The following is a 26,262-nucleotide window of genomic DNA, read 5'->3' on the forward strand; positions in this document are numbered from 1 at the left end:
CTGTGGGTATCGGTGAGCTTGTGCAATAAATGTTGTGTACGCCGTCTCTAATGTGGGTAATAAAGGTGTGGTCAGACATCATTCGCCTCTGTCTCGTCACCAAGAAGATGTTGATTCAATGGATCTGTGGTATGGCTGCCATGGTTGCATTACTATTTCTCCTCTCATCCCACCATAGTGGCCCTATCAGGACGCTGCCACCGCCATAAACTGGTCATTATCGTAATGTAGTTCATTATGGCTGCCTTGGTCAAGTGCTTCAGCTTTGTTTTGTCTCATCCCTTTCAGAAAGCGCAATCATGCGGACTAATTTGCAGCATCAGATAGCTCTTTCAACCCCAGTCCCCTCTGAGCTTTAGCAACGTGCTAAATAAACCCAACACCTTCAGTCTGCGTTTCTCATTCTTTCAGGTTATCGTCGGGGAAGATAAGTCCAGAGAGCTCCCCTCCGTCCCGGCCCCGCTCTCTGTCGTCCGAGGGTTCCCACGGCCCGGGCCTGTACGTCAGGAAGCTGCCCAGCCCTCAGAGAGAAAAGGACAAAGAGCTCTCCTTCTACAAGAAAACCAAGCGTGCCATAGCCAGCAAGAAATACAGTGTGTCCAAACACGAGGCGGAGGTCACCACGCCTATAGAGCTGATAAGCCGAGGCCCTGATGGCCGCTTTGTCATGGAAACCAGCCCGCCTCACCGCCGGATCCAGGGCTTCCCCTTTGCGGAGGAGTCCGACATGTACCCGGAGTTCCGGCAGTCGGATGAGGAGAATGATTTTGACCCCGGGCCTCTGCCGCCTATCATGCCCACGCTGAGGCCCCAGCTGTCCCCAACGTCCTCCAGTCTGGAGTCAACGCAACCCCCCACCTACAGCCCCCGCCTGCACAGGCCCATGGAAGGTATGAGCTTTGCAGAGGGCAGTGCACCTTATGCCTCAGGGCAGGCCCCAGCCTCCCGCTACAGGGGCTTTCCCCATGGCCCTTTCTATGGGTATCTAGGCAGCCGTGCTGAATCAGGGATTCCACCACCGTTCTACATGCCTGACATCAGCCCGCGTAGCTCCGCTCTGTCCTCACCCCCGGGCACGGCTGAGGGGCCCTTCGGTTACCCCTCCATCCCGGAGGAGAGTGAAGGATTGGAACACCATCAGTACACTGCCTCCGGCCATTCTCTGTCGCACACTCACAGCCCTCCTCCCCGCTCACCTGAGAGCTGGCAGGCTCACGAGTTACCCTTCCTGGGCCTAGAGGGCCCACGGTTCATATACCCACCTCACCATCCCTTACATCACCACCAGAACCTCCCCGACCCACCCCCATACCCTCCTCATACTCTCCCCCCCAGCCGCCTGCACCTTCCATCCCTGAAGGATCCGACGAGCCCCGGACTTCTGCAGCTGGAGGTCCCTTTGGGTCCACCAGGCAGAGACAGGCCCCCAGGGCCTCCAGTTAGGCGTTTAGCTATGCAACAGGCCCAGAGTCTCGGCCAGCTCAGACACACAGCCCACGGTGTGGGTGTACCAGTGTTGCCTTACCCTGACCCGGCAGCCCGCGCAGGGAGCCCAAGCACAGCCCCCAGTAGTAGCCCTCAGTCCTGGCTCAGCCCAAGGGCGGGGCGCCGGGCAGACCCCAGCCTACCCCCGCTAGTGCTCCAACCCTCCCGTCTGTCTCCACTCTCCCAGAGCCCTCTTAGCACCCAGCCAGGTTCCCCAGATATCCTAGTGAGGCCCCCCCCGCGCCCCAGCATCCTCCGCACCTCTCGGTCTCTGGAGATGCCCGAGATCACCCTGCAGCCCTCGGCCACAGTTAGCTTCTCGCGGAGGTCCTCCCTGACCGCTTCGCCCACTCAGAGCCAGGGCGCCAAGCAACCCAGCCCCGGTTACCCCATGTCCTATGCCTCCACCGCTGCCAGTTACCCCTCCCAGTCCCCCTCACCTCCTCCAGAGGGCAGGGATGTTTTTGGGCAGAGGCCATCCCAGAGACGGACAGAGGAGGAGATGCTACCCTCAGAGCCCTCCCAGCTCCAGATCTCAGCCTCAGGGTAGGTGATCCATTCCTGTAGAGAATAGTTCCATGTTGATTTTTTTAAAAAGGGGAGACTTTTCTCTTCGTCTGTTCACCTTTTTTATTTATTTCCAAATATCCTTTGCATTTATCCACACCTTTGCCTTGTGGTGTTTCCATTTAGCAATAATAAAGATGCATATTTACTTTAATATGCAGAAGGCATGTAATTGCATTTAGCACACACTGACAGTTTATAAAAACAACTGCTCTCTAAGTTGGAAACTTTCACATGTGAAAACCCAGTTTGACTTGTGGGTAATACTTCTTTCCTCATTATTGCTAATCCAAATGAAACTTTAAATAGTGGTTAAAATGTTGTTGTTGTTTTTTTAAGTTTTGATGAAACATCAAACTACTGACACTCAAAAAATTAACTATTTATGATTAAGAGTACAACAGATCAATAGCTTCAATAATTAGTGACAGTACGGATTTTAAAAAGACGAATTAGGTACTTTAACGTCTTTTTACTAATCACTACTATGTATTCATTTCTAGTCCTAAAAAATGTTTTTATCGATTGTTAAATAATAGTCAAACTATTCTGATTTGAGGTATTTTTTTCTTCCTTCTGCAGAAAAATTGCCTTTATTTTAATGACATGTTTTCAACAGACTTAGGCATATGGAGCAGAGACTTTGAGTTAATTTAAAAAAAAAATTGAGATTACTTTTAGTCTTCTCAATCTTTAGCAAGTCCAGAAGTTGTTGTTTTTGTTAATGCCTCTATAGGAAATCATCTTTATACAGCCAATTTGTCACCAGTAGTTTGTATTTTATCTATTTTTTTAAAACTAGAGTATTTTTATACACTTCATGAAAATACATAGTACATCTATTTTAATACACACATTATATAGAATCATCGTACAGACCATAATATATTTCAGACCTATATTTCTGCAGTTTGGTACGAATATTGAACTCAAGCACTTTTACCACCAAATGAAATGAAAATAAATAATACTTTGATTAGAGAAGAGCACTACCAGGCCACAACCTAATCCCTTTTCTTCTTAACTCAGATATGATATTGTTTCATGTTCATAAGTGGCTCAACACAAATAATGCAACAGTGTCAGTCCAAGTTCTGGTGGCTCTTTCAGTGCTGACCCCTACTGGAGTCCATTTCTTCCCTTCTTGAAGCTTGTGGCTTACAGATTGTGCACCCTTTTCTACCACACGTTTTCCTTCCACTCAACTTTTCCAACTTGAATACAGCACCCTGTTAACAGCTGCTTCTTTAGCAATTACCTATTGTAAAAAAAAACAAATAAAAATTACCTTTCGTATCTCATCATCTTTGTGGATGGTGGGTGTCGGTAACTGCAGTATTTTTTGTTATTGTGTAAGCAAGAACGGAAACATTTCTGTAAAAACAAAATGGTATTTTAATTTCCCTTGTGCAATATTCCAATTTTAGGAGAAAATAAAAATGGGTTTTGATTATCTGTAATCCTTTACCATTAAAATGTGCAAGTAAAACGTCAGTTTCACTTCTGACATTGAAATGCAACTAGGCAGCCACTGTATAGCGTGAAAAATTAAGCACTTTATGCAACAACCTAATTAATCTCACTTATTGGACCTAGCAACAAGGTTTTGCTAGTTTTATATCTTGTCCCGATTGTAGCAGCAGTATTCTTCTCCTAAAGAAGCATCTGGATGACCAAATAGTTTTTTTTGTTTTGTTTTTTTTCCAGAATGATTATTTTACACCTCTCATGTGAGCATTCAAATGGACTGAAGCAGAAAATCTGAGTTCAAAGAATAACCTGCTGTCATCAAGTGGAGTTTTGGGTTTTGTTGAGCCAAGTTACACTGAGATAGCAAACCTTAGTTGACCTTGCTTTGTCAATAATCAGTGGTTTAAACTTACGAGCTGATAAGATAAGCTGAGTTCTTTTCCTGCAGAAGGAAGAATAAAAGCCATAATTACTTAAGTCAAAATAATTCATTTCATGCACAAAGAATTTAACTTCAGGAGTTGGAGAAATCCATTTACAAAGTTTGTATTGGTAGGTTCCACTAATATTATTTGTATGAGTCAAGACAACACGTTTGAGCGTGCAGTTGTTTAACAGAAGCACTACAACACATTTTTTTCCATTCATACATACATTTAGATAGATTACCCCACCTATAAGTGCCTTGCCAAAAAAAACCAAACAGTATTTTGGAGATTTTTCACATTTTACAGCCACAAACAACAATGCATCTTATTGGGATTTTGTGTAAGAGATTGGGAGAAAGAAGAACGCACACATTTGTGAAGTAAGAAGATAATGACGCGTGATTTTTAACATTTTTAACCTTGTGCTGACAAGCATCCCCGTAGCACAGTGCTGCCACCGCATTGTTCCACAATATGTTCAGTCATTTTTGTTTTCTAACTATTTTGAATGTAGAGAAGAAACTTAATATTTTATCTGATCTGATTATAGCACCTTATTCCATTACTTCTTTTTTTTTTAGACAACAGCAGCTTTCTTCTTGCTTCTGTATCTTAACTGCCAGATTTTTGCAGCGGCCATCTTGCAGTTGTCCAATCAATAGATTTTCCCCACCTGAGCTGTAGATCTCTGCAGCTCCTCCAGAGCTAACAGAAGCCTCTTGGCTGCATCTTAGCTCTTAATGCTTCACTCTCTTAGATATTTGTTTTAATGTTTTTTATCTATTTATTTTCATAGACTGTAATTGTGATCTCAAGGCATAAAGGGCATAATAAATATAATCTGTTATAATTATGAGTTGAGGGGTCGGGGTCAATACATTTGCAGTTTGCTATGCCTATTCCGTTTTTAGACAATGTGTAAGAATCTGTGAAACACGGTAGTGGCAGCATCATGCTGTGTGGAACGGGCGGTTGCCATAACCACGAATCATTTTCCGTCCACGTTACAATTTGCGCTTTGTGTTGATCACATGAAGTGCAAATAACACCCATTAAAGTTTGTGACAAAATGTGAAACACTAATGCAAAACCTACAAGAAAAGATTTAGATTACAAAGCAAAAAAAAAAAAGTAAACAGTATTTTTAGGTTTCCGTTTCTTTTCTGTGCACACACCTTGAGCCCCCTTACACGCACCTCACCGACTAAGACGCTACGCGGCCAGAGCGGAGCTAAAGCAGCGGGCAGACTCACCGCTCCCTCACTACCACTGGCCGCCGAGGGAGGGTAGCTTGTAGGGCTGCTGCTTTTGTAGAGGGTAAGGGTCTTACCTGATTTGTTTTTGATTGATCTCAGCTATCTGGGCAGCGTTGTTGTGACCCGGTCCCCTACGCCGCAATAGGTAAGGGTCGGACCCATGTCTGAGCGGGGAGGGGTCAGCAGGGGGAGGGCTCTAATCACTCTCTCCTTTAAAGGGGAATCGCTTTGGGTTGTGCCTCTGTGCTGGATTCAAGTGAAGAACAACTAATGGTAAAAACGCTGACTCTGCAGGACACATTTGCTCTGTTAGCCTGCCGCGGCGCAGACTGTCGTAGCTGAGCTTGGAGAGTTGCTGCGAACCGAACAAAGCATTTGGTCTCTCACGGTTCGGATGCACAAATCAATCCCTGCAGTGAAACAAAAAGAGAGAAAACAAACAAACAAACAAAAGGCTTGAATCAATAGAGGATGCACTTGAAAGACAGACTGGAGAAATTCCCCTTTAAAGTTTTGTTCCATGTGCAAAATGCCATGCATGCATTCTCTAAACTTCTCTTTTTCCGACCAAACAAAATAACAACGATTCTCCAACTAAATTCTCTGTTACATCTGTTGTCCTCAGTGCTTTCGTTCTCTCTGTCATGTGACTCGCTCTTTAACGACCATTTCCTCTTCCTGCCATCTCCTCCCGTCAGCATGGTGAAAGCCTCTGTACGCAGTGTTCATGTTTATGAAAGTGTGCCGTATTAGTGGGGTTTTTTTGTTTTGTTTTTTTAATGGAAATGTACTACATTGTTTTTAACACACCGTGGCCTCCGCAAATAGTCGATCTGATTATGAAAATTACCTTTTTTTTTCATGTACGGGACTGTTTTGTCAGATTTGTCTCCTCTCCCCGTCCTCCCCCCCTCTCTGCTAATGCCTCTCAATCTTTCTCTCCACAGAGGCAAATGATGGACAGCGTCTCTAAAGCTTTGTGTTCCTTTTCCCTTTCTGACACAGTACACGTTTGATTTTTGGCAAAAAAAAACAACATATATATATATATATATATATATATATATATAGATATATATATATATATATATATATATAATTAATTTAAAAAAGCTAATTGCAGCATTATGTCAAGTTTTTGAAGATTGTTTGTATCCAGACATGTAAAAAAAAAAATGTCTGAGGTTATGTAGCTTTATATGTGTGTGTTTTAATGACGTGTAGCTGTACAGAGAAAGTGAAGATACTTGAAATTGGTATGATTCTTTTCTGTGCTTATCGAAATGATTATTCTTCATTGAACCTGGCATGTATCCCTCATGAAATGAAAATAGTTCCTTTTAATTTTATTTTCGATTTCTATCAGAAAAAACACAAAGAAATGATCTATTTGAAGGGGTTGGCAGTCTCGTCTGAAAGTGTCAAAGTGTAAAGTTTCCTGTTAATAATTTGTGAGCTACTTTTTTATTGAAGTGTTTCAGGTTTATTATTTGCTATGCGACTCTCACTCAGCTACTCATTTGCAAAACTAGAACAAAATCTGCCACTAAGTACAAAGTAGCTTTCATATTTCTACTTGTCAGGGCTAGAGGGACTTTTGTCAAATTATACCCAATTATATATTCACGCATTGCCAGTTTCTCCCTTTCTCATTCCATTTTGTGCCAATAAACAAACCCTATATAATACATTGTCAAAAATATTTCCTTGTTCCTTCACTGCGCTGTGAACTTTAGTGGCAATATTGTACTTAATCGGTAGGGTTCATATTGTAGCTAAAACAGTTCAATTCTTCTAGGTGGGTTTTTTCATTAAAATTAGGAGTGTGTTTACAGGAACTTGAGAGCTTTCTTGAAGAATTTCATTAGTGAGGTCAGACAGTGATGTTGGATGTGGGACGCCATAGAAATCCAATCTGTGAAGCTTTCTATTAGCTGTTCCTAAGCCAATCTCAAGGTCACGTGAAGTTCAGAAGTCTTCAGTAATGAATTTGCAGCAAGTTGGAGATCCATTGATCCCACTTTGTGATTTTACATAATAACAGCTGTTTCCAGTTTGCCATGGTGACACCAACAGCTGACCGTGAGATATTTCGTAGGGAGGAAATTTCACAGCTAGACTTATTTTACGCTGGTATTCTCTGAGCTACTGACCTTACCCGTTCTTTCACAAAGGTTTGTAGATACAAATTTGGCCATTACAAATAGGTAAATTGCTGCGTCTCAGTTAATCTTTCTTTTTAGATAAGTGTTGTAGTAGATTGAAGAGATAAATAGTCACAAACCGCCTAAATCTGATGAAATTCATTATTCATTATGTATTTCTGGAAAACTTTGCAATACACCAGTCAGTTTCCCCCTTCACTTCAATTCAGTTCAGATGACAAAAAAAAAACAAAAAACAATTCACTTTAACACACATCAAACAGATATTTAAAGTCCTTATTCTAAACAAAATAATACCTATTTTGAAGCGTTCGACACAAAATTTAAAGAATTTTACTTCCAGCTTCCTGAGCTGGAAAAGCCCGAAATTTCTTGCATGTTGATGTTCAGGAGAGCCAAACTCTGATGACCATCTGCACATGGGTAGAAGCCTGCCAACCCCCCAAACTGCAGTGTGTCACATATTGTGGTTTTGGAAAATTGAAAGAGAAATCGTAATGTTTTTAATTCCAAAAATTATTTTCATTTTCTGAGTTTATACAGCAAAAAAAATAAATAAAAATCAATGTTACCCATATTTCTGAAGCAGCCACCACTTAAAGATCCAAAATAACTTAAATGCTACAATCTTTTCTCATTTGGCACTAAAATAATAATAGTACAAAAGATTTAAAAATGTAATTATGATCCCTAAAATTGGAGTCAAAATAAAAATTTAGGACAAGTACGGGTCCAAACATGTGACCTGAACTCCTTAGGTTGGATCTTTAACGTCGTGGCTGTTTGAGAGCAACAGCAATTTCACCATCTCCACCTCCTGTCAACAGTCCTTTCTCTCACTTTGTCTCCTCCATTTTTTCCTCTCTCCTGTCTTAACTTTTATCATTCATCAAAGCAGATAGAGACTGGAAATTCATCATCTTAGTGAAACAGCTCTCAATAGACGCTCAAGTGCTCATCAAACTCATGCGATAGAAGCTACTGAAAATAGCAATGAAAGCAATGTTTTGTCTTGTTTGTTGTTGTTTTTTGTCAATGAGACGTCACTGAGCAGACCGCTGGATTAATCCGGAGCAATGCATGCTGTGCTGTCTCTTCTCGTCCTCTTAGGGAACCTCTAGGTGCGTCTAGTGATACTGCCGGGTCTGAGAGCTTACCAGCACTGCTACACCACTGTATAGCTAAAGCCAAGGGAGTGGCTGCCAATAATAATAACAACGCAACATCTGTGAGGAGAACAGGTTCGTCTGAGGATTTCCTTCCGGTTTCACATCTTTAAAGTTAGACTTTCGTGGGGGTGGGGTTGTGCCAATTCAGTGTAATTTGTATTCATTATCAACTAGATTTACACCATTATTACAGAAGTGTGTAAAATAGCGTTTAGTAATAAATAATTAAGACATTCTTCAATGGAGTCCCTTTTAAACAGGTCAAATATGCGACGGAACTATTCAAATGAAAATTAGAATCTATGTGGGGCAGGAAGTCACTTTTTTCTGTCTCTAAATGAACATGAACTTGTTTTCTTTGCATTATTTGAGGTCTGAAAGGACTGCATCTTTTTCGTTATTTTGACTGTTTCTCATTTTCTGCAAGTAAATACAAAGAACAATCTGCATTTTACTCAAACATATACCTATAAAAAGTAAAATCAGAGAAACTGATCATTTTAAGTGGTCTCTTAATATATACAGTATGTGTGTTTGTGTCATTTTCTTAGTTGTTGCACTAGCGCCCCTTAAGCAATTGGAGACCTATGTAACCATCTATTTGCCTGATAGCAAGATAAGAAACCAAAAGAGAGCAACTTTCGTGGCTACACAGTGGTTTGTTTACTTGTATGACGTATAGATAGTGAGAATGACCAAAGTGTGAGTAATAAATAGGGTTACAAATTGGTCTGAAACTGTATTCTGGGAGTGTGAACCAGTGTGTGCTTCGTCTGCCTCTCTTTCAGGTGTGTCTCCCTCTCAGACCCCGCAGCAATCTCAGACACCCCAAGAGGGAGAAGACTTCAACCTTCGCAAAAAGAGTAAAAAGCAAAACAAGAGCCCTTACCGCTACTTGACCTCCTTCCTGCAGCGTAGGCCGTCTGAGGAGGACCAGACAGGCATCCTGGCCAGTGCAGACTCTGAGGGCCCGAATTATGGAACTCTACGCTGACCCGTGTGCCCCACCAAGCCATTGGACCCAATTAAGCTGGCCCCTCATGGAAGCAAAGTCCAAAACACCTCAGTTCTCCGCCCACCTCCCCCCCTGCGCATCAACAGCGACAAACAAAGGTTTCATACAATCCGTACAACTTGATGTGTCTGAGGAGCCGCGAACTGGATCCTCCAGAGGCTGGAAGCCTCATCTGAAGACAAGAACAATGACGATTTTTTTTTTGTTTATTTGTTCTTTTCTGAGGAATTTCACTTGAAAATGCTCTGAGAAATATATAATGTATATAACTAGTAAAACAAGGGAATTAAGCTTCCTCTTACAGTAATAAAGTGTGTTGGTTGAGTATGACACAACACTTAAAAAAAAAAAAAAAGATTTTTCCACTCACTTATCATTGAGGGTTCATACCTTTTAGGTTTTTCAGTGAAACAGTGTACTGTTAAAGCCTGGTGCGTCCTTGTACAGGGACATGAGTCTACCTTTCCTACAATACAACTAGTGTCAGTCTTTAAACACAGGGTTCTTACCGCAAAATATACCTCAGAGTAAACGCAGAGTTGCTGTAATTCTTGTGGTATACTGTACGTACTTGACCTTTTTACACTCTAAAGGTACGGACAAAAAGGTTTATAACGCTCACCCCTCATTCAAATGGATAATATGGCCTAGCTTAATCTTATTTGGATGCTTTCCGTTACTGCAGCTAGCGCATCGCGTCTGCTTTTGGGGGTTTCTGAGTGGAGAGGAGTGTTGCGCTCTGTGTCGTCACGCCCGTTGCTAGGGCACGGTGTTATGACTAAAGACCATAGCCTTCGTGAGACCTCGTGGAAAATTTCGGGGGACTTTCATGCTCAGCAGAGGTTGGACTTAAGGAGCGACGAAACAAAAGTATGAAGTGTCTGTATGTATCTCATTCTTAAAGAATCATTTGTGAAATTGGGCACATTTTGAGGTGCCTTTACTTTGCCTTTTGTTGTTTTTTTTTTTGTTTTCTCTAACATAAACTGCCTTTTTTTTCCCGTCGCCTTCTCATGCTTGTCACTCTGAGGAAGTGAGAACTCCAATAATGTCTGGGTTTTCTTTATATTGCTTTTTGTCTGCCAAGGACACATGAAAGAGAGAGTGCGTAAGTCTAATTTAGCTTGTTTTAACAATAGTACCAGGAGACTTTTGTTTTCAAAAAAAAAATATATATATATACATTATATAAAAATTGCGGGGGCAAGAAATCCCAAGTAAGCTGCACAGTGAAGATGTAAAAGTTTGACATCAGCTGTTAGAGTGGAATGTTGTTGCTTCACGAAGCTGTAAAACAAGCAATGGGGAATCTCCAAACAAAATGGCCACCCTGACTGTTTATCTCTTACAAACTGTATATTAATTGCTAGCTACTTCTCTATACGTTTGCTGATTTTTTTAAAATTATTATTATTACTTTTTTTGACACTAACCGATAATGAATGTATGTTTTGCTGTACAGGAAATGAATGTCCCTTTGTCACGGTGCATTGAATGACCCCTCGAAATGCTTACGAAGCGCAGCTGAGACGACCAGACGGCAAAAATAGGTCCAAACTCCAGTGTTCAACGGTCCACGCGCGTTCTGCCGGTTACCGCATTCTTTGACGATATTATCGTCTTTTCTCTTTCCGATTGTTTCGCTAAGGCTCGTTCAGTCACGCAAATAGCATCAAGCAGGGGGTTTTGGGGGGTTTTTTCCCGCTAAATTTCAGCAAATTGGAACGTCTTGCTATATCCGAGGCTAATCCACGTGAATGATTCTCTAAATCTATTTGGACGAGCGAGAAAGCGGCGATTGCTTGAAAGCGAGCGACAAACAAAATAATTGGTTTCATGTAAGATGCAAGGAAATAATCTATATTTGTTATGTACTGTACATGGTGTGTATTGTATTTGTAAAGAGAAACCCAACCATGTTTTACAGGAAGACTTTCTTGTACAGGGATGTATGAATAGAAAAAAAAAAAGAAAAAAATGGGACGGATATCCCAAGTTAAAAGAAGTTAGATTATATATCAAAGTATTTGCTTACGATACGGCTTTAAGTGGATGTTTTAAAAACATTTTAAGGTGCCTAATTTGTCATACTTTAGCAGACGTTATTTTATCTGAGAAGAAAAGTACACTTAATGTTAGTACCGGACGCTTTAGAAGCAGAAATGTGTTGCCCTCTATTATATTTCTGAAACAAAGTAATAATGTATTTTGCCCATTCATGAGCACACATGTAGATTCACGACGGTTTTCTTCGCCTTCACGTGTCCGAAGCAAATAAACCTGAAGGAAACTTTTAGATTTTTATTTTTTTTTTACTTTTACCCCTTTTGTTTGGTTTCCTAAAAGCAACGGACATGCTGTAGACATGTACAAAACGTGCTGTGGAGGAAATAGTGTTTACATTAGTTTGATGAAATTAAAGTGTGTTAGGGCATAGTTGCTTTGAACATTACGACTTGGTGCTATGTTTAACTTTGTGGTGCTGTAGAATAGAGGTCTGAAGATTTGTTTCCGTTTCCGGAAGGAACTTTTTCTCCGCCCCCTACATGTGTGTGTGTGTGTGTGCGCGCGCGTGCGTGTGAGCAGCTAAACTAGCTCTGGTAGACATTGTCCTAATCATAACAGTGTGACTACAGTGATAGACAATACTGGATAAAAGTAGACGTATACCTTGATTAATAGAGACCTGTGACATTCAATGAACTCAAAAATGACCTGTTTTCTATAATGTGTTTTTTGCTATGTTTGTCTGTGCTTCCAAGATACCCTCTTTAAAATATATTTGTGGTGATATTGAAATTATTAACCCAGCCTAAGCGGGAGAAACGTAGCCTGACTTAGATTAGCAACTAGTCACGGGACACATGGAAGAGAATCGGAGTGCGCTGTCAGGTCGGGGGGGGGGGTCTTTTCTGCAAACTTCCTGTACAGTGCTGTGAAAAAGTATTTGCCTCGTTTAAAGATTTCATCTATTTGTGCTTTTGTTTTGCTTGGAAGTGGTTTAAGCCACAAAGGTAAATGTAATATCGGTCAAGTGGAACCTGAGTAAATGCAAAATGCATTTTTCAAGTGGGTGATGGGGGGAAGGTATCCGTAAAATCTGTCCTTATGTGGAAGAAATAATCCACCCTTCCTGAATCACGAATTGACACATCTTTTGACAGCTGAGCTGAGCAGATTATTGCCATATCTGTAAAATCAGGAATTCACATAAGCAGGACTTTTTTTTTTACAACATAAAAGTTTGATAAAATATCTCGAAATTCAAGAAATCAAAAAGCAAAAACTCATCAGGAAGAGGCGAAAAGCAAAGTCAATGCAATCTATCAGTGGCGTAAAACTAATTCTTTAGCAAAGAATTTCCAATCGGTAGTTTGTAACCTTGCTCAACAAAGAAGAAAAAGACAAGCTTGGAGTCGTCTAGTTTGAACCTAAAATGTGATTAAAATGTTGTGGCTAGATTTTATTAAGACCTTTCACTCTTGGGAACTATAATTAGTGTGACTAATTCAAACAATTCTGTAAAGAAAAATGGTTCAAAATTCCTTCACATTGATGCAAAAGTCTAATTGCCCGTCATCACAATGAATGCCTAATTGTTGCCCACAATGTTGGCACAACCAGCAGTTGAGTTTACGGGCAATTTTATTTTTCACATGGGTTAATTTGCATATCTTTTTGTACCTTAATAAATAAAATCATCATTTCAATCTGCATTTTTTTTCTAAAGTATGACCAAAACAAATATCAAAAACTTTAAATCTGTAAGAGGGGGAAATGCTTTTCCACAGCAATGTAGGTCTATGGTCAACAGCACCTGTTTTTTCAAGCACACTTCTACTACTACTACTACTGAGGACGCAAACGTCTCACCTCATCCCACCATCGACTTTTTTAAACGAACAACTCCTATTAGTACTGTACAGTTTAGCCATGAGTCGTTGCATTTATTCTCTTGTCAGAAAAGCTCACACATCCCCACCACTGCTGTTTTTTTATTTTTTATTTTTTTACAAACAGACGCTGTCTTCCGGGCTCGTCATTTGTTTCTTCGCAAAATCCAACGGGAACGTGTACAGCGTTTAAGAGGGCTGCTTTGGACGTACTGTTAGCGACTTTTTCTGTTCCGTTTCTCTGTTATTTTTGGGGGGGGTTCTGCTTATGGCTCTTAGTGCATCACTAGCTGCTGGTAGGATGATACGTGAAAGATTTGACTTTCTTTTTATTTTCTTTCTTTTTTTAAAATTGTATTAATCTTGCATGTAGAGACAATTACAAAAATGCCTATTTAGCAATCATTCATGGCCATGTGAGCTGGTTTGTTATTGGACGGAAGCTAGAAAAGTACGTAGTATTTTCTATATTCTCTTTATCTCTTTTGTTCGTTTGTTTCCGTTTGTTCTTCATGTGTACCAGCACTGAGAAGCTAGAATGTATAATTAATCGTAGGCTACTATAAGCACTACATTGTTGACTGTTTTAGCTCATATTCAAGCAAACCCAGTAGTGCTTAAAAGAAGTGAGAAATCCCCGTGTTTCGTTTCACTTTCATCCACCGAACTCTGTGCTGTACATCACATGTTTACATTCTGTATTTTACATGTTTTCATTGTTCTTGTTTTGGTTTTGATCATGATGTCCATATGTAAATATTCAGAGTTAAAACTTTTTCCACTCTTCTCTTTTTTAAAGACGATAACACTGATTGTTTCTTTAATTTTTATTTTTATTTTTAGAAATGCCATTTTATTCTGTCACCGCATCAGGTTTTTTGATGCTTTACTTAACTTTTTTTTTTTTTTTGTGAGCAATTAACTCATACTGTATGGTGCTGTACCAAAGCCTTATGTATAATATCTGTACTATTTTTTTTTTTTTTTCACCACTGCTATCCAGTGACTCGTCTTGAGATCATGTCTTGGTCACTACTCATGTTCAACTGCCATGAATTTTCTTTTCATTTTTCTCTCTCTCTTCTCTTCGAGTAAGCAGAAACCTGAACAAACTAAAATGTAAAAAAAAAAAAAAAGAAGAAGAAGAAAAATAAGGACAACACACACTCTGGCTTGTTACCAAACGGGCCTGGATGTACAGCAGCAGTCGCCATCACAAGCCTTTATAGGGGTAAAATGCACAGGCTCACTCCTGGCGGCTCATCATGACGTAGACATGAGCCTGTCACATGATCTCTGCTCTGTCTATGGCATGTCTGTGGGAACATGAGCGCAGTGTTGGATCCATGTCACCATATCATTTCAAATGCTTAGTCCTATACAAGATTTTCCTCTCAAAAATTTTTGTATTTTGATATAATAAAAAAAAGAAAAAAATCAAAAGAGGTTTTACTTTTGCTGCGTGTGTGTTTGTTTCCTTGTGTGCTTCCAGAATTTCGCTGCAGTTCAAATGCTGGACACAGGGGGTGAGTGTTGGTCAGAAATTGGAGAGAGGGAGAGAGTGAAGCACCGTGATAATCAGGTCAGGTTTTCTGCTTCCCGTTTTTGATTTCTAGGACACGCTGCTGGTCAGAGCAGAAGTACCAAGTTTCAGATTTATTTTTTCCCTTCATTAAAACAAAAACAAAAAAAACACTTGAAATTTGGAATGAAGGAAAACAGACTCCAAGCATGTTTTGGATGTTTTCACCCATATGTTGAAGGAGGAAAACGCATTCAGTTCCCTATGCGCTTGTGTTTAAATTCTTTTAGGCGACTGGTGGAGAGCAAACAAATGAGCCGCCATTCTTCTGCACACACCTGAGTAAAATGTAAAGTTCAGCTAATCCGCTGTTTAAACACTCTGCCGCCCTGAGGCATCGTGGCTCAGTGTCAACCAGGCTGCTAAAACCGTATAGCCAGTGCTGTGTGTTTATCATTAAACACACACATCACAGGCTTTATAGTCGACACAACTTAACAAAAGAAACGCGTAATGTATAAATACTTCATTAGTATTATTCATTCTTTTATGTCCCAGCCAAATTCGATGCTTTATTTCTTTAAGTTGCCTGTGACAGAAATGTAAAAGACTTGAGTTTGTATCTCGCGCCGCTTCATCAAGTCAGAGGACAGCAAAGCCCGGGCAGACGCAATTTTATTTGACACTAAATGTATCGCTAATAATTTGAGATAATAAAATTAAACTGAAAATATTTTAAAAGATATAATCAGTGATTAAAAAAATATAGTTCCAGGGAAGTGTAAGTCACTAAATTACTTCAGTTTTTGTGTCTGTTGTTCTAATGAATTCAAAATTAACAGGATAAGGAGATTGCACCCAAATGATGGCCATCCCAGGCTAACAATAAAAATGGGTTTAGTTGGGGAGGAAATAAAACGCTGCCTGTTATACATTTATCTATCTGAGCGAGGCGTTCAGTGTTTAGTAACACAGTATGGCTAAAAGGTAGTTTTTCACTCTTAAATGTTTCAAACGCCAAATATTTCCACATCGCACAAAGCCAACAAAAGTAAATGCTAGATACAGTTTTACATATTGTGATTTAATGTGTTAAGGGTAAACAGCTGTCCAAGCCAAAGTGATGCTGAATGCAAATATATTTACTTAAATCAGAAAATAATTGGGATTAACATCATTCTTTTCAAACTACTGTGCCTATTTTTCTGGCCACATCCAGGGCTGATAATTTTCAGATATAGAATTTAAAAAAAATGCTTAAATAGAACCAGTCTGACAACGTAAAGAATCAGAGTGAGATGTTTTAGGGCTCTGTCACTTTAAGTGCTGCTGGCCACGCCTCCCCAACTCAATGTTTATACTTTATACATGTCAACATGGCGGCAGACTAACCACACATCTTTGATCCCGAGTCAGATCCAGAACGAGAAGAGGCGGAGCTCACCGAATGAGCCCTTTTAATGATGAAGAAGGCGGAGCTCCGCTCTGGTTGCTAGGTGAGGGGAGGGGCCGTCTCTGCCCATTGTGACGTCATAATTAGGAGGTTTTCGAAATGGCGTTTTTCCCCACACACCGAAAAGCATTAACCGATTGCCAGAAAACATCTGGATTGATTTTTCTTTTTTTGCACTTGGACTTTTTCTAGAAGCAATAAAAACCCAAATGAAAGTAGAAAACTGAGCAAGAAGTGAATTTTGCATAATAGGTCCCGTTTCACATTTTTAAAATTGTCTCAAGAAAGTATCATGACTCATACTTTACACCTAAAGCGCTTTATTGCCAAGGAACGCAAAGGTAAACTGAATCATTGTTAAATAACATTTGAATGGTAATTCTTCACCATATTCATAGTCATGAATGACTTTGAATCATACTAATGGAATTATTGTTTTCATGCTTCAGACTTTCTCAACGCACACTAAAAAGAATATAGGCAAAAACATAATTTTCTTTCGAATATCAGATTACTTAGTTAATAAATTTTAATTAATGTTTGCTAGGAATCCTCCTAGGAATTTCTCTGGTGCATTATCGCTCAGGAGGAGCGTTAAAGCAACCGTTACTTCTACAGCCACAGAACTTCTCCAGAATCGCTTCGATCCAGTTGTGAGAGCGAACAGCGTTTTGTTTGGGGCTCGCGCTCAAACCGGCGTTTTTAAAGGCCGGCTGGCGTTTATGAACAACGCCACTGACGGGATGCGTAAACTGTTTAGAACAACCAGTTACGGATGCATCCGGATGATATGAAAACAAGTGTTTATAAACAAGGCGGGAAACGCCATGGCAACCGGCCAATAAACAAACTGGAAGAGGCGAGAAGAAGCAAGCTCCGCCGCGCTTTTTCCACTCTTGCTGTGATTCCACATCAGTGTTGCAGGAGAATCCCCGTTTTTGTACATGCAAGCTGGAGCAGACTAGATTCGACCTGCAGATTTTTAAACATTAGCCCGCTTGCTAATCTGGTGTATGATGTAAGCCACTGTAAGAGCCGGTCCAACTAGGAGTCCGAGGCACTGCGGCGTCGGTTTTTAAAGACCCGTTTCTCAAACATTGCCGTTCAAGTGTCACTGGTGGCACTTGGGCTGCGTGAGATGTGCTGTAACACAGACTGCTACAGGAGATCGATTCTGCGTCTCTGACATCTCTTTGAAGAAAATTGTATCATTTGATTTTCCCTCTGGGATTAATAAAATATTTTCAAACTGAATGGAAAAGAATTATAACCTAAGCCAGCTCCGAGCCTCTCTGCAGTATCGTTTCTGACCCTGCAGCTGTGCTTTTTGTTGTTCTCCAGATGTTTGTTTACTAAAGGTTTGTAACAAAATCTGAGAGACTCAGAACAGCTGTATTTATACTGATACTAAATCACATTCAGCTGCACTCTTTACTAACTGTGTGATTTCTGAACAAAGTTGATTCCACCGGATGAGTAAAGCATCAAGCTTTTTCAATTTAATAAATGATAATATTTTTCAAAAGCGCGTATTATAGTCGTCCTACTTCTACACAATTATGCACTACATAAATATGGACTATTTCTTCTGTTTTTTTTATAGCTTGACAGCTTCTTATTTGTTTTGTGTTGTATTTGTTGCTGCCTCTTGGCCGGGACTCCCTTGAAAAAAAAGAGATTTTTAATCTCAATGGGTTTTTATGCTGGTTAAAATACATTTAAATAATAATAAATATCATATAAAATGTAGAAAAACCAAGATGAACACGACTATCTAAGTTAGATGAATAAAGTTTATAAGTGATCAGAATCATTGTGCGCCCTGAGCCAGAACAAAACCTACGTTTTTGCTTAATTTTCCTCGGTGGATATAAAAAAAATAAAAAAATCATGATGATTATGAGCGATCTCAACACCATTTTTCACTCCTCTCACTGTTACCGCCTACCCACAGTGGAGGGGTTATGTAATTGTTGTACCAAAAGCATTACCTAACACCGCACAACTGCGGTTCCTCGATGCTCGCGAATGTAAATGAATCAGCGGCTGCCTGCAAACTCCTCACGCCTACAATCAAATCTGGGTCTCTGGTTTAGGGAGGAGAGGAGGAAGAGGAGGAGGAGGAAGAAGAGGGGGGGTAGAGAAAAAAAAAAAAGGTCTAGGAACCCCGGAGGCTCAAACAGGCGCGAGCACGAATCCAGTTTCAGCAGTGCGCGCTCGCGACGCCCGGACACTTTCTCTCTCTCTCTCTGTCTTCCAGCCACGGAACCACTCTCTCTCGCCAGCCCCGCTTTTGTGGAGCGAGATGCCGCACCTGGTCGCGGGCTTTCCTGCCAACACCATCTACCTCAGATGATCAGCCGTGGCCCGTCTTTGAGTGAGCGAGCGTCCGGGCTGCGCGGGTCTGCAGTGCGATGCGATGCGATGCGATGCTGGCTGGCAGCATGCTTCCTAACCGAGGAGCAGCATAGAGGAGGCGGCGGAGAGGAGCAGCGCGCGCAGTCGCAGGTAAGTTTACCGCCGGATAATCCCGTCGCGAGCGCGGACAGGTGAACCACCTCGCGCGACCACCACCGGCTGCCGCCCGTTAAACCGATCAGTTCACGCCGAAGCTGGGAAATAATCGATAATTATAGTTTCTCTCTCCCTCTCTCTCTCTCTCTTTCCGCGCGCGCGCGTGCTGTTAATGCGCCTGGTATCCGCCAAGCCCAACAGGTCATAGTTCACCGCCGGTAAACTTTTCCCTTTGGTCATTTAGTGCGCATTATGTTGCGTCAGAGGTTATAAAAAAAAAAACAGACTGGAGTTTATCTGTAAGGTGCGCTGTCTGGTCAGGAAATGATGAGTCTGCCGCAATGCTTAGCAACAGGCCTGCAACAAGTGCGAGACGTATTCAACATTTTATTATGTCATGTGATTAAAATGTCGGCTGTAAAGAGCTTGGTTGAACTCTCTACCTCGGTCATCCAGGAAATGACAATTATTGCCGGCTGAAGTCACAGAGAGCGAGCTAAGCGGCGGCTTAAACCAACTGTTTATGCGATTTTATGTGATCCTTGATGTTTAAAGTATAGTATAGTCAGACTGAATGTTTTTTTTAAATTTTACTTATAAAGTTATACAGTTTCCTTTAAAGGGCGGTGTTGTGTATTTTACAAGCACATTTTATAGCGCAATCAAAAAAGACGTGTTACCTTCAGCTGTAAAAATGCTGTAAATGTCAAACATGACTAAAAAGAAATTTGACTTTGCAATTAAACACCTTGAAATTTGGCCTCTGCCTCTTTAAGAAGCTCTTGTTCTTTAAAACTTCCTTTCAGTACTTCATCACAGCAACTTTCTCCATTAAGCTTTTAGCATCTTTCTTAGCAGACTGAGAAGTAGTTCCTATGATTAGCTCTGCAGATGCACAGTTGCATTGTTTGCTTATTGCTGCTGCCACTAGTCTGAAGGAGCTGAGTGGGGCTCCTTCAGACTAGCGGCAGACTCAGAGAAAGAGGTGCTCTGTGAGACAAATTCGACTTGGAGAAAAGGCGCTGATTTGTGAGAGCAAGTATTTAGGCACGCATGAATGGTTGCCATGGGGGATTTAAGGATTTCTCAAACAGGATTTCAAAGTTACACTCCAGGTACATTTTTGATGAGGGAATAACATCATAACATGACATAAAGCTCAAAAAAGTCGATTATACTTACTACCGTCTTTTTAACGTCTGACCTACTTGAGATTTGTCAAAATCTTTTTTCAAAGCACTCTAGCTTGTAAACCGAAAAAAATGTGAATGCTTTAGTAGAGGTAATAGAGTTGAATCCAGCAGACAATATATTTTTTCAATAAAGTCTTAACAAGGTTTATCAATGTACATTTTGATGGTTGATGGGTTTCTATTGAAATGCATGTAGGGGTCAGTTTGAATGTGATACTGACTGATGGTATTTGAAAGGTCCTCAAATCAAATTGTGTTTTTGTCCCTCATACAGCATGGGGTTGACTCTGATGACAATCCCAAGTGCTTAAATAGAAGGCCGAAAAAGAAAGAAGAGCTTGTTGACCGAGCCAGTAAAGCATAATATAATTTCTCAACGTGTGACATGATAATTGAGTAGAGTACTGTCATATGAGCAAATAAGTTAGCAAAAGAATTTTTGAGGAAAAAAAAAAAAAAAAATTCCAGCATATTTAGACCAAAAGATGCGAGGATCCCTCATACTACTCACAAACAAAAAGACTTTTTGGCATGCTTTGAGATATGGAGCAGCTTATTTGTTGTTACATATATGTTTAAAACAATCATATAAAGAAATTAAGTTCATGTTTTTGGAATATATGGGTAAAGTAAAATGCTTCAGATATAGGAGACCAAACCACTTGGAGTGGATTATCGAGAAATTGTCACATTTCTTGATAACTAAGAAGCATGGGGACTTGTGTTCAAAAAGAAACCTTGGTGTGTAGTCGGCAATGTCTCTCCTATAGTCTTCATCCAGTCTCCATGGTAACCAACTGCTGGGCTGGATAGACTGTTGGGGACTCTTACCGTTTCTGGTTATAACTCAGCGATAGCAGATGCATCAGACCCGGCTCCATAAGTCATTGTTATTTTAGAAAAGCATTCTTTCTCTCTGGCTTTTTAGACCAAACGACTCAAGGATCCCTGATAATCCCTGTTCTTAAAATATATTTTGAACTTTTGGGAGGCATTGGAAACTTTTAAGAGTTTGCAGTATCTGTTTGCAGTATTTTAACACAGTGGAAGCAATTGGGTAACAACAAATCAGCTGCAGAGTATTGAGTCAAGTAAAATTGCATTCTGAGGAAGATGGGGTGCAGCGACCGCAGCTTCATGGAACGGGTTTCCATGGCAAAGGAGCTGCGTCTAAGCTTTCATACAGCATCAGCAAGTGAATTCAGTGGTGTAAAGTATGCCCCCCATGGTCTCTAGAGTGGTGTAAGGGTTTTCTTTGTAGAAATTACAGTCCTCTGTTTGGCAATCTGTTGGAGAAGTCTGGGTTATAATGTCTGGTTGATTAGGTTTGGATTTTACCTGTTAGTTACAGTGAGAGGAAATCTTAATTGCACTTGGCAATTCCCTGCTTCCAGCTCTTTGGGAGCAACTTGCAGACGGGCTTAAAAACCTGAAGTGCTTTCACTATTTATTTTTTTTTAATACCCCTCCAGGGGGTCTTTTGTGGGCTCTAGTGTCCCTTATATGACAGTAGGCTGACAGGAAACAGGGAAGGAGAGGGGGGAAGACATGCAGCAAATATCGTCGAGTCTGGGCGTCGAACCCGCGACGGCCGCATCGAGGACTCAAGGCCTCCAAATATGGGTCGCGCTAACCACTACGCCACCACGGCACGACCGCTTTCACTATTTTTATGTACAAAGCAAATTTTTACCCATAGTTTTAGGTTAAGATTGATTTACCACTTTGGTCTTCAATTGAGAACTAACAGAAAACAATCTAATCATATGTCTAATAGAGTATTAAGTCAAGTATTCAAGAAAATACTTGAAGAGAGACATAGCTTCTTTTTAAAGAACACATTGGACAATCACCTAGAAACCTAAAACTTTACAGTAGTTTAAGGATTAAATACTATTTCTTAAGTTTTCTGAACAAAATGTTCAGAATTTCAATGTTCTTCAGATGAGGTACTGAGCCAACCTTTAAGTTTGTGTCACAGAAGAAATAGAGCATTGTTGAGTCAACACCTCTGTGTAGTATCTTAAACTGAACAAACATCTCCAAGCTCGTACTCTCCGGTTGTCTCTGGATTAAGTTGCCGCTTGTCTGTCGTATTTCTGAGAATAAATGTTGCCCTCCCTAAAATATTTTTCTTGCAAAATGAAATTTTCTGCCATTCACTGTTTGTGGTACGTCGTCGGCTTATTTTTAGCACGAGGAGATTTGTGGCTCGTGGCAAGGTTTGGATTGTCTTCGTGAGTGACAGACTGGATTGTTGATTAAATGTTTGGATCAGCATGGACCTGCTGTTCACCCCCCGACCCTCCCCGTTACTCCGCTCCATCCGCCCGTTCTGGCCTTCATCAGGGATCACTCGCTAAGAGATTTGAGCTGTGACATCTCCTCTGTGCGGGATGAAATAATCTCAGTCTGGCAGATTCCGAGAAGATTAGAGAATCAAATTGACTTCCAGCCGCCAACCAGTTCAACTCCTTCCCTCCGAGAGGTGACATGAGTCACAAAGCATTGGGTAGCGCATGGCCAATTGGGCGGCGGCGGCCTGAAACCTGCAGTGTGGTGACAGTGGCAGCGCCTCGGGCAGACAGGCTGATGATGTGTCAGAGCTTCTGGTCAAAAGTTCCTCTGACGCTTTCATTTGTGTCCTTCTTCTTCTCTCTGCAAGAGCGTCAAGTCACGATGGATGGGAGATGGGTTACTATGGCAACCGCAGAGCTTTTTTTTTTACCCCCTCTGCATTTACAGCTTCTGTTGACTGCAATCAGAATGAGAGCTTGAAACCAACTTTCTCCACACTGACACCGGTCTCTCTTTGGTACTAGCAAAAGACTCAAAGTGCGTCGAAGATCTCGCAGCTAAATTCCGTAAACTGGGAATTTAGCCGCCCTTCGGCTTGCTGTTTTCCCTCTGGCAGTTTCCATTTACGTTGTTTCAAGCCACTGGAAACCTGATGCAACCAGTCTGACCAACAACAAATGGCAAAGAATCTGAAGCTAAGGAGCTAAAACACGACCAGCCTCGAGGAAACCACACGTTTGTGTTCCTTCTATGTCTGGTCTGAGTTTTGGAGAGCCATGAAGTCTACACACACGTTATCTGACGTCGATCTGGTCTGCTCGTCAACAATGTCTTTATAGTTTCAGAAAGTCAGAAAACCTGCTTTAACAACTGTCAATTTAAAGACATTTTCTACATTCTATTAAGAGTTTAATGTAAGGAAATGTAATTACGTGACTCAAGTAAATATTTACCAGAACGAGGTTCTTCTACTTTACTTTGTGGAGTTTTTCACTTTCATCAAGTCGTCACAATTTGTCCTTGTAGGGACAAAAAGAACACAGGGCAGTTCTCACTGTTTCAAGGTAATTTATAAATACAGTTGGTTTGGCTATTTTGTAAAAGTCCACTCACAAAACAGAGACTAGAGCTAGAATAAATGGAAAGTATGATAAAAAGTTTTTAGATTATGATATTGAGCTAAAAGAACGTTGCTATAACCATTTGTCTCTATGATTCAGAAAGAAATACAACAAAAATAAACAAATTAGGTATGATGGAATGAAGTGGTTTGTAATGGAAGTAATTAGAGATGAAATGGCATAAAGTGAGGTTGCAAATTATAGAAGGACTAAATTTCCTGAGACTTGATGTTCGGCACAACTAAGGACGTACTGTTGTAACTTATTTTACATTAGTCACATTTTTCTGTCATTAATTCAGTTTGGTAGCATTAAATTTAAGTTGTGTGGACAAGCTTCAATAGACTGTAAAATAGTTTAAAAATAGTACCTTTGTTCTTGTTGTGAACGCTCAGTTCACAAAGCAGTGTTGAGTGTGTGAGAACTAAGTGGTGGTGCAAATTCTTTTCACACATTTACAATAAAACTAAAACTATTTTCTTCAAAAATATTCTTGCAAATTTAGAGGTAATCTATAAAGCCGGTTATATTTGCAGACTTTGCAAGAGTAGGTTTGCATTTACTCTTGAAACATAAGCCTGGAAGTTGGTATTGTCCTCTATTTTCAATATTAAGTTGCCGGATTCAATTAGACTGCTTTACCTAAAACGTACACTTAAATCTGGACTTTTTTCATTAGGTTTCAAAGTTTTTCATCATTCTTCAAAGTCCAAACTCCATAAATACTGCATACATTTACAAGAATTCAAATTAAAAAAAAAACTTTATTGATCCCAAAGAGAAATGAAATATTTAATAACTGGTGGGAAAATGTGCAACATAGCTTTCTCTCTGGCTGTGACTGCCCCCTCGTTTTATTTTTTTAATGAAGGACTTATGACTGACGGACTTGTAACAAAATTTCACCTGGGGAAAAAAAAAAAAAAAATTCACCCAGTCATTTTCTTGTCAACATATCTGCTGATGCCGGTCCCACACACAGCGTGCAGGATTGTGCGCGCCGCCCCATTTTCCTCGCAGAAACGGCATGTAGGCCATCAGATACCAGGCGACATCCTTTGTGCTCGCCGCTCCGGTCTCCTGAGATCAGAGCTGCACCTCCCCATTAACTGTGACAGGTAAAGGGGCCTCTTTATTCATACATCCAGAATAGTACGTTTGATACTTTGGAGATGAATGATGACGGAGAAGCTGTGGAAGCAGCACTGCCGCTTGATTTGTTGTGACTTCAAGGTTTCTAGAAGAAAATCCAGAGGAAAATAAAAATATGTTGCTTTGACAGGTTTGAGACATATTTGTATATTCATTTTCTCACATATAGTACACCAAAAGGTGGTATGCTGATGAAGATCACTCATAATCATGTCTCTTCACAGCCTTGCGAGTTTGTAGTGTACGCTATTTGGAGCATTTCTAAATTGGTCCACTGTTACGGTGTTTGGGTTAAAAAAAGTGATTGCTTCGGTGATCGTTTGCTGTTGTCAGATTTTATAAGTTTTTCCAGACGAAAAAAAATAACTGCAAGTCTTTTATCATGCAGGTGCTTTATGCATGATAAAGAGCTCTTCCCCTCTGCTGTGTGCAGGACGACATGTTCCTCCACTCAAACAGACTCTCTGTCTGATGAGCTATAATCAGCAAGGTCAGGTGCTGTTGTATGTGCCGTGAAACCTTTTTTAAATTTTTTTTTACATGGAAAGAATTCAGCTGATAGAAATGTCTTTACCTCATTAGCAACCGACAGCCATAACATTGTTTTTGGGATACATGTGTGGCTCTAATGATGCATAATTGTAAAGTAGAAGGTAAACGATGCACGCTGTTCACGTGCATCGTGAACAGCGTGCACGTGAACAGCGCAAATAAAAATGTGAAGTAGGGGACAAACAGCATCATGTTGACCAAGGAACACAAAACAGAGATCAAGGAGAAATTTGGGCTAGATTCAAAACAATATCTCAAGGTTTGAATGTCTCTCAGAGTACTGTTTAAATCTCCTCTTCTAAAAACGGAAATAGTATGGCACAACGTCAAACCTAATCCTCAACTGAGCAAGGGGAGCCAAATAATTCAATTGCGCGTAATTCAGTTTATTTTTATAACACCAGTTCACAACACATACCATCTCAAGGCACTTTGTGAAGTAGAAGTCATGTGACAAGATCCACGGTGAAGCGGAAAAGATCCAAAGCTACGGGTGGGGCTACGATCAGTTGTGCACTCTACAGATCTGGTCACTATAGAAGAGTGGCAAGAATTAAACTGTTGTTTAAAGAAAGCCTTAAGAAGACCTACTTGTGCATTTCTTCGGCCATGTTGGGGACATGTTAGTGTTCTCTGGACAGAGCCAGTGGGGACGATGGTGTGTTCATCCCAGCTCACACCAGTTTCACAAGAAACCCTGGCAGTGGTTGTAGAGGTTAAAGAAAAAGCTACAATGAAATGACTTAGTTCAAGGGTTGTTGGTTATTTGGCCTAGACCTTAATTTAATTTTTGACACAACTTTTAGTACCTAAATGTAGAAAGGTGTTAATGGAGATATACCCAAAGAAACTTTTAGCTGTGATTGCAGTGAAAGAACTTAAGTAAGGATTGACTCAGGAGACCTCTGTACTGGCCTGGTTAAAAACTAGTCCCATGTCGCTTGTCGCTTTGCTTCGTACAGAGGGTACGGACCCTCAGCTATTGAGAAATAATTGGTAGCTGGAGGCA

General features: G+C 40.6%; 2 protein-coding genes across 7 annotated transcripts in view; both read left to right on the forward strand.

Annotated features, from left to right (window-relative positions):
• Window positions 1-14,584, forward strand: part of igsf9ba (immunoglobulin superfamily, member 9Ba) — an 89,853-nt gene extending 75,269 nt beyond the window's left edge. For 4 of the 6 annotated variants that reach the window (XM_028045612.1, XM_028045613.1, XM_028045614.1 and 1 more), the window contains 3 exons: window positions 412-2,031; window positions 8,482-8,612; window positions 9,329-14,584. In XM_028045612.1, the coding sequence (XP_027901413.1) occupies window positions 412-2,031; window positions 8,482-8,612; window positions 9,329-9,534 (1,957 nt within the window). In that variant the 3' untranslated portion in view covers window positions 9,535-14,584. Of the gene's footprint in view, window positions 1-411; window positions 2,032-5,305; window positions 5,352-6,153; window positions 6,240-8,481; window positions 8,613-9,328 lie in introns of those variants that run through there. The other 2 variants (XM_028045617.1, XM_028045616.1) reach the window with 2 other exon arrangements.
• Window positions 14,585-18,415: 3,831 nt separating this feature from the next.
• arhgap32a (Rho GTPase activating protein 32a) overlaps window positions 18,416-26,262 on the forward strand; it is a 34,092-nt gene continuing 26,245 nt past the window's right edge. Inside the window, exon 1 of the mRNA XM_028045846.1 lies at window positions 18,416-18,931. The gene's annotated coding sequence lies outside the window, so the exon portion shown is untranslated. The remainder of the gene's footprint in view (window positions 18,932-26,262) is intronic.

Source organism: Xiphophorus couchianus, chromosome 18 (genome assembly GCF_001444195.1).
Source record: "Xiphophorus couchianus chromosome 18, X_couchianus-1.0, whole genome shotgun sequence".
Lineage (NCBI taxonomy): Eukaryota > Metazoa > Chordata > Actinopteri > Cyprinodontiformes > Poeciliidae > Xiphophorus > Xiphophorus couchianus.